The sequence below is a fragment of the Falco cherrug genome, chromosome 3 (assembly GCF_023634085.1).
Source record: "Falco cherrug isolate bFalChe1 chromosome 3, bFalChe1.pri, whole genome shotgun sequence".
Classification (NCBI taxonomy): Eukaryota; Metazoa; Chordata; class Aves; order Falconiformes; family Falconidae; genus Falco; species Falco cherrug.
In genome coordinates this window covers 29360105-29368376 of record NC_073699.1, presented here as the reverse complement: position 1 = coordinate 29368376, position 8272 = coordinate 29360105, and the positions used below count along the sequence as shown (strand labels likewise).

General features: G+C 43.7%; 2 protein-coding genes across 4 annotated transcripts in view; both read left to right on the top strand.

Moving 5' to 3' along the window:
* The first annotated feature begins 828 nt into the window (after positions 1-828).
* On the top strand, positions 829-4066 carry POLR2K (RNA polymerase II, I and III subunit K). Its single transcript, XM_005445375.4, has 4 exons — positions 829-951; positions 2543-2606; positions 3374-3466; positions 3904-4066. Exons 2-4 carry the CDS (start codon positions 2546-2548, stop codon positions 3924-3926), a joined length of 177 nt encoding a protein of 58 aa, XP_005445432.1. The 5' UTR covers positions 829-951; positions 2543-2545; the 3' UTR covers positions 3927-4066.
* Positions 4067-5430: 1364 nt separating this feature from the next.
* SPAG1 (sperm associated antigen 1) overlaps positions 5431-8272 on the top strand; it is a 45157-nt gene continuing 42315 nt past the window's right edge. Inside the window, exons 1-4 of one of the 3 annotated variants that reach the window (XM_055703982.1) lie at positions 5431-5480; positions 6829-6970; positions 7542-7701; positions 8049-8174. In XM_055703982.1, coding sequence (XP_055559957.1) covers positions 5456-5480; positions 6829-6970; positions 7542-7701; positions 8049-8174 — 453 coding nt within the window. In that variant the 5' untranslated portion in view covers positions 5431-5455. The other 2 variants (XM_027814161.2, XM_027814162.2) reach the window with 2 other exon arrangements.

The window sequence follows — 8272 nt, the reverse complement described above, 5'->3', positions numbered from 1 at the left end:
CTTGTGAATGATGAAGTAATTTAAATCGTCATATACACAAAACACAGTATTTGTTAATTTTTTTTTTCCCCAGGAATAAAGCAATGATAGCTGATTCTAGAGAGTGTCTATCGAAAATTCAAAATCCATACCTCCAGGGACTGAGAGCAACAAAACCCGTTTAAAATCTCGTCAGTACCATTTCACTTCAGTACGTTCGGGAATCGCCGACATTTCAACTTCTTTCATAATACGACCTTACAACAGGTAGTATCACAGCTTGTAAGTTTAGTTTAATGTAAGTACATATGATACCACCCACGACATTAAGATATCAAGATGCGGGTTTTAGGTAAAATCTTAGGTAAAATGCTTCTGAAAAGAGAAAGGGCGTTGAGGTAAAACACCTCGGCGGTTGCGAGGTCCCAGCCGTAGATCGGAGCTGGCACGGGGCGTTCTCCCCCCCCGAGCGAACAGAGCGGGTGGGGGACCGCCGGACACAGCCACCCAGGGCGCCGCTGCCTACCTTCTGCTTAGGAAACTGACGCTGCTACTCATATGAAAACATCTATTAAAAAATGCCAGCAAATATACTGCTTTTCTCCAAAGTGGTTCACGCCGGCAGCTAAATATTTATTACGTTCTCAACTGAAATTATTCAGCAGGGAGGAGGCGGGAGCTGCCGGCCGCTTGCTGCCGGGGCCCAGCCGCTCGGGCCGGGGCCCCAGGGTTCCCGCAGCTCCCTCACTCACAGGGCAGGGCAGGGCAGGGCACAGCTGCGGTGCGGTCTCCGCACGGTACCAGGGCACCGCCAGCCGCATAACGGCACGCACTGAGCTACACGGCTCAGGGCGGCACCGGGCACCGCGGGGCGGGCCGCGCAATCGGCGTCGGCGGCACCGGCCCCGCCTCCGGCGGCGCCCGCGTTGTCGTCATCAACCAGCGCCCGGGCCCCCGGAGTTGCTTACGCAGGTGGGTTGGCGGTGGCCGGGGGTTTTCGGGTTCCTCTCTTTGCAGCCGGTGGTCGCCTTGGCTTGTGGGGGGTGTGGCTGTGGTGAGCAGGGGAAGGGTCGCCCCAACCTTGTAGGCTTTTCTTTTGTGTAAAAGCACCACGGGGCTGTGGGGTGGTCCCGGTGCGGAACTGGGCTGCCTAGGGCCGCGGGGGCGGTGGGCTGTGAGAAGGGCCGCCCGCCCGCCCGGCTCCTCCGTCGCGGGGCGGGAAGGGGCGGGTTTGCCTTTCACAAGTACGTGTGGCGCCCCGGGCAGGAGTAGCGCGGCCGGTGCTCCGATGTGGTAACGGTTGCGCGCTGGTGCACGTTGGTGCATCTGTGTGCCTCTTGGCCCTGTCAGATTGGCAGTTACTTACAGTTGTAGGGTACGCGAAGGCTGTCTAAACCATGGCACCTCCCTGCAAAATACATAGCTGTAGAGCACTGCTGTCTTTAGCAGTAGTATTACTTTGCTGTATGAGCAGCACCAATTCAAGTCATTTAGTTGCATCTGTGGTCCTCTGTCGTGATTTAACACCAGCTGGCAACTAGGCCCCATAAAACTGCATCCCCAGTGGGATGGGGGAGAGAATTAGAAGAGTAAAAGTGAGAAAACTCACAAAGTAGGTTGGATAAAGACAGCAAAGCAAGGAATTCGTTTACCATTTCCCATGGGCAGGCAGGTGTTAAGCCATCTCCAGGAAAGCAGGGCTCCATCACCTGTAAGAGTTACTTGGGAAGACAAATGCCATCACTTTGAATGTGTGTCCCCCTTCCTCTTTCTTCCCCAGCTCTATATGCTGAGCATGATGTTGTACGGTATGGAATATCCCTTTGATCAGTTGGGTCAGCTGTCCTGGCTGTGTCCCTTCCCAACTTCCTTTGCTCCCTAGCCTCCTCACTGGTGGGGCGGTGTGAGAAGCAGAAAAGGCCTTGACTCTGTGTAAGCCCTGCTCAGCAGTAACTAAAACATCTCTGTTATCAGCACTGTTTCCAGCACAAATCCAAAACATAACACATACTAGCTACTGTGAAGAAAATTAACTCTATCCCAGCCAAAATGAGCACATCCTCCTTAGTTCAGCTGTTTTGGAAGGCACTGCTGTTTTCAAGTGCTAATAGGTGACTGCTTATATTTTACAATAATGTACTGACACAAAAAGACTTTAACATGGATTAAGATGCTGCTATGGTTATGATAGAGCAAAACCTTATTTAAAAGATGTGGAATTTAGTGAATTATCTCCAGTTTTCTCCAATGGAGTGGCATATTGAGGGCTTTAACAAGGTGATTTGTCAAGTGCTGGTCAGACTCTCTTAAACAAAGGATGAACTGTTTTTGTCAAGCCTATCTTTCTGTTTCCAAGACCCTAGTTTTCCTAGTTGAATTTATACTGAAACAAACTCTGAAAATAGGGAAACAATCCTTACTGTAATATTAAACAAAAGCATCTGAGAGTCATGCTCATAAAGAAGCATCATGAATGCTATTTGCTGGCATAAGGGTTTGTGTATGCCTTGAAAAATGAATTAAAAAAGAAAGCTGGTTTGCATGTTCGGTGTTTTTTGTTTAGGACATGGATTCACAGAAGGATGTGCAGCCTCCAAAGCAGCAGCCAATGATTTACATTTGTGGAGGTAAAGAGAAGACATCAGTGAATTTTTTTACTTGTTATTTGAGACTCAGTGTTTTAATAATGAAGACTGTGTAATCATTGCACTGAAGTGTACATAAATACAAGTGTGGATCCTGATGTTCTTTAAAGCTTTACATACTGATGGTACCACATATACAGGTTATATATGGATAGCCACGTGGAAGTGATTCATTAGAGCTTGTCTTGCTGTTTGGAAGGTCTCCATCTCTAGAGGATGCTTTCTCTGTGTCTGCTTGTGGTGCAGATAGTGGACCTTCTACTTAGTGCATCGCAGAGAATTTATTTTTTTTAGAATGCTATATGGTCAGTCAGCTTTTTTTGAAGTGCAGTAGTCAAATTCTCTCTTACATGTAGATAAGTCAGCAACTTAAAAATTTTAAAAATTGGTGATTTTCAATTGTCATTTCAGGAATATCTGAACTATTTTGTTTTAAGAAAGTAAACTTGGGTCTTTTGGGGGCTGAGCTGAAGTTTTCATTAGTAGACAGTCTAGTTGTATTAAGAGCGGAATGTAATCTGTGCAATAAGAATTTGGTGAGTTTAGCAAGATCCTGCCTGACCTTAATAGAAGGTAAATTTGCTTTTTTTTTTTTTGTCACAGTATCTTGATATCATTCAGCTTTTCATACAAATTCACTACAGTTATTTTCTGTTGTTTGCCACATCTTGCAATTTGACTATTGTGACTTTTGAAAGTTATCTGTGTGTTAACAATTCTGATTTTGTTTACCCACTCCATCACATCAGAATGTCATACAGAAAATGAGATAAAAGCAAGAGATCCTATCAGATGCAGAGAATGTGGCTACAGAATAATGTACAAGAAGAGGACAAAAAGATGTATCCTTTTACACGTGCACTTAAGCTGTGAGTAGAGACAAGCCATATAAGGGAAACGGAAGAGAAGATTTGAGTAATTGTAAGAATCCTTCAAGGCTAAAAATCAAGACAGTAGAGCAGAGTGTTATAGGAAAGTCTCTGAAGCGTGATTGGGCACCTTGTTTTCTTTCCTGGCACTTTCTCTTTTGGTTTTTTTTTTCATTTTCTATGCAAGATATAATAAGCTATGATAGTCTGCTGGGTGACATACTGTGCATTGTTGATATTATTCAGCCTTTTAATAAAAGTGTTGTAGGGTTCATTAAAGATGAAAGATGAGTTTGGAAATGCTTTATGTAGTTAGTTGCGACTTTAGACTTAGACAGTCTGTCTTCTCCTCCCCCCCAGCTCCGAGTCTTTTTTCAACTACATTTTTTTCTTTAACTGCACTAACCTAGTGGTGGTTTTTGATGCCCGATGATGTTTGCTGAAGACACAGTGACTTCATGATGCAGTTTAATCTTGCTGATAACTTTGCTCTGTAAATCCATTTCTGTACAAATGCATACTCTTATTTGTGTTTTAAGATATTGACATATTAAAGTTTACTGTGATACTAAATTTTGTCTATATTGTCTTCCAGCAGTAGATTTCTAAAGCTGTTGTTTAAATTGTAGTTAGAGTATATGATAGTTTTTTCAGGTTCAGTGGTAACTTCAGTGAGTTAACCTTGTTTTCATTACTCTCAACTTTACACTTTAACTTTGTTAAATGTTCTTTGGACTGCTGTGAATTGCATAAAATCACTGGTTTGAGTGAATTCCTCTGTTGCGGACGAAGTGCCAGAAAAATCATCTCTCAGAAGAGGGCAGGAGGCAAGGTAAACATTAAGAAGCAGTGTGTAAACAAATTTCCAAAGTGCTTCTTGATTTTGTTGTACCTCAAGGAATGAATTAGATCTGTGCTATAAAGCTAATCTGGGTAGTGTTCCAAAACTAAAATAGCACCTTGTTTTGCTTTTCAGGTGACTTCTCAGAGGTCTGTAATAAAAAGACCAAAGTGGTTTTATATTGATGGTCCAAAACTTTTTGCATCCATCTGTCTGGGATGTGTATTAAGTAATAATAAAATATCCTTATCATTGAAGTGTACTACAAGAAACTGCTGGATTGTGTCTGATGCTTATGTAACCTCCTTAAGTGCTTCCAATTCTCAATTTTGATGGTGTTAATGATGCTATTAATGTGAAGTGTTCAACTGTTACCAATGTAGTAAGGTGTCTTTGTTACGGACTGCATGACTGTGTACTGGCTCATAAATGAACTGCAGTGGGTCGTTTCAGGGGGTAAAAAAGCACTTACCAGATTTTGTTTTGAGGCTGTTTGGTTAAGATTTTCTTAAGTATCTTAGCTGTTCAGGCATTTCTTGCCTAGGTTTTTCCCTGGAAGCCAGATACACTCACGTAAAAATGTTATCATTTATACTGCGCAGTTGCTACCAGTTTGCTGACCAGCCTGCACCACAGAAACAAGGGGGCCGCTGCCGTGGCTGCTCAGAGGGGCGAGCTCAAGGGCCGCCCGCTAGAGAAGACAGTGCCAACGCCACAGGAGCTGCGGTGGGGGTCAGGGCTGGGCAGCTGGGGCGCTTCCTTCGACCGGAGAGCTGCGGGGAAGAGCAGCTGCTGCTGCCGGGAGGGGGCGGGGGCCCGGGCCCGGGCCTGCCTCAGCGAGCGCCGCCGGGGCCTGCCGCGCTGGCGGGCCGTGGCGTTGTGGAGACCGGTGTTGGGAGGGGAGTGGTGGTTCGAAGCTGAATGAAATGCTCCGTTGAAAGCGAACGGGTGATGTTTTACTAAACCTGTATTTCTGCCCCCGTCGCCCCGCTCAGCCCTGACCTAGGGGCTCCGCTCCCGCCCGGCGGAGGAAGGAGGGGGGCGGCAGCGCGGCCTCCGCCACAGCCCAGCTGCGCATGCGCGGCGGCCGGCGGAGCCCAGCGACGGGTGGCGGCTGCACCATGGCGGCACCGGGGCACCGGGCAGGTGGGTGTTGCAGTCCGGGCCGTCGCGTCGGTGTGTCTGCCGGCGCTGGGGAGCCTTGTACGGGGGTCACCGGGGAAGACAGCCCCGTGTGCGCGCCGCCGCTCGCCCGGGCGCGGCCGCCATGTTGTACATAGCAACAGTTGCTAGGCTGGGGCTGCCCGCGCCCCGGCCGCGCCGTGAGGGGAGCCTTCGGTGGCCTTGGGAAGGTAAATTCCTGGCTCCGCGGCGTGAAAGTTGTGTTGTAGTAGAGCTGCGCCCTGCGCAACCGAGGTGTGGTGTCCGGTTCCTAACGCCTCTGGAAACACCGGCACGGGAGGAAAGGTTGCAGGTTTGTGATGTTTTTTGCGTTTTACCCCTAATTATTTCCTGTATTCGTCTCTTTCCGTGCATGTTGTGTCTTTTCCTGTCCTGAAACCGTTACATTTTGGGGGCAGAATCCTATCCTTATGTAATACCTAATTATAACTAGTAATTATTTAAGTGATACTGTATTGTAAACATTTTTGTGCGACTGCAGGCTAATATGTGTAACTATGCTAGATGTTAGAACACAGTTATTTTAGTCAGGTTTATATTCATACATAGTTGTTAACACATATGAGCTAGCTGCTCTTACTGTACTTGTTTACTGCTTTAAGCACTATATAACATGAGGGGAGAATTTCTGCTCCATAGAGCTTGGAATCAAAATAGAAAAAGATGCAGGTGAGCAGGTCAAAGGTACAGGGAGGCTGGAAGTGCCCAGTCTGAACACCTCACGTCATCACTTACAGACTTACTGGAAAAGATGCAGGTTTAGTACAGTAATAATAGAAATGTAATAATATGTATACAATATATATGTATATCTAACACCCAATATAATATATAGTAACATAAATAATCAGAGGCCCAGAAAATGCAGTTAGTGAGGAAAGACAATTGGATTTATTTTGGCTACAGAGAAGCCAAAGGTTATCATTCCATTAGATACACTGAGTTGGGTAACATCTACGCTCTGAAAAAAATAGAGAGTCCTGCATCATCTTCTCGTTCATCCCCACCACAGTACCATATTGTGTTTAAAGAAAAATAGAGAATGCGGTAGGCAAAAATTGGCAATTTCTTTTTAAGCAGTCTGACTGCTTGCACAAGCAATAGAGCTGTACGTAGCCTTTTTCCAAAGTGTACTTTTTTCAGTAAACCTCTGTCAAGAAGTTTGTGTGATCAGGTGTTCAAATTTGAAATTTCTCTTTTGTGGCTGTAGGTCTGCTTGCATAACAGAGTTGGTTATTCCTTAAATTAATAAGCGTTGCTTCAAAATAGAACTAAGTGCCTATAGAATCACTGTATTTTTTCCTTTTAATAGGTATGGGTGATGAGTCAGTACCATTTTGGCTGGACCAAGGAACCACTAAAACGTTTCAAATACCTATCGGTCATCTGGACTACAAGTTCATTGAAAAATGCACAGATGTTAAACACCTGGAAAAGATTCTTAGGGTGTTAAGGTAAACATTGTATTTTCTTACCTTCATTACCAATTTATATTCCTGTTCTGTTAAATTTGAAGGAACTCTTACCTAAATACTCTACTTGCCTTGAACCTCTTTGTGACTTTCTAATTTAAAAATTAAAATATGAAGTAATCATGTTAAAAGTCTCCAAATGATAACGCTAGAAAATCTAAGTCCTGTTCTAACCACCCAAAAGGTTTGAGTAACTCAATGCCAGGTTTTTCTTAAATGCTGCTGCTGGGTTTTGGTTCTGTCATGAAGTCATCTTGTGTAACTGTGGTAATTTCAGATGCCGTGCCTGTTTAACTTTTGCTGAATATGACAGAAGCATTTTTTTATGAGCACTATGATAGTATTTGTGAATTGTCTGTGGCCATTGGAAAGTGATTGAAGGTTAACTCACTGGAATTTTCTGATCAAAACGTTGTTAAGTGATAGTGGAATTAAAATGTAACAGGAAAACAGTCCTCTGCAGTCACTGTGGTGACTACACCTGGAGAGATATGTGGAGGACACAGTGCAGTTTAATTCTTTTTTGTAACTTTTATATCTTTGCATTTTAAAGGTCTGGTGAAGAGGGATGTTATCCTGAACTTACATTGTTTTGTGAAAAGCGTATTGAGCATTTAGATCCAAGGAGCAGAGCTCTGAGAAAAGATAAGCCTGCAGCCACAGCTTCTGATTTCACAGCTGAAGAATGGGAAACAATTAATGATGAACTGATGGTACAGTATAACTCTAATTTATAATGGTCAGTAATATAATCACTTTGATGTATCAATCTTCCTTTTGTGCCTAAGTAGAATGTAATTATTTGATTAAATGAGGAAATGATAAAAGAATTATGTTGGGGGTTTTAAAATTTTCTTGAATTAATGCCACTGAATCTTTAATGCCCATTTTAACTGTGGGTTTTTTTAGATTTTTATTAAAAAAAATACAGTTGGTTTTTGTCTTAATTGCTTTTCCCCATTAAGAACAGTGCATTACAGGGAGAGTTGTTAGGGTCATTGTAGGCTATGAAGTCTGTCTGCTTTCCTGCTTTAAGGTACAGATATTTATTTATTTTCAGAGCTGGGTGACAGAAATGTATGAAGATGATAAGAAACCACAGTTCCCAAGAGCAGACACACTGCATGAAAAACAAGATAAATTGCCTCCTATTCGTTGTTCCAGCAGCTGTCTTCCTGCTAATCAGGTATCTCCAGTCTTCTAATGTATGTTAATTACATGTATTTCTAAAATTAGGAAGTTTTATATGCACAAATTTCTAGTCATTGAGTCTTTCTTAGTAGA

Bases quoted from the DNA above. Each gene is read 5' to 3' on its own strand.
- POLR2K (XM_005445375.4), top strand. From the start codon at position 2,546: ATGGATTCACAGAAGGATGTGCAGCCTCCAAAGCAGCAGCCAATGATT. The intron at 2,607-3,373 runs GTAAAGAGAAGA...CCATCACATCAG, and splicing joins AATGATTTACATTTGTGGAG to AATGTCATACAGAAAATGAG. The intron at 3,467-3,903 runs GTATCCTTTTAC...GCACTAACCTAG, and splicing joins CAAGAAGAGGACAAAAAGAT to TGGTGGTTTTTGATGCCCGA.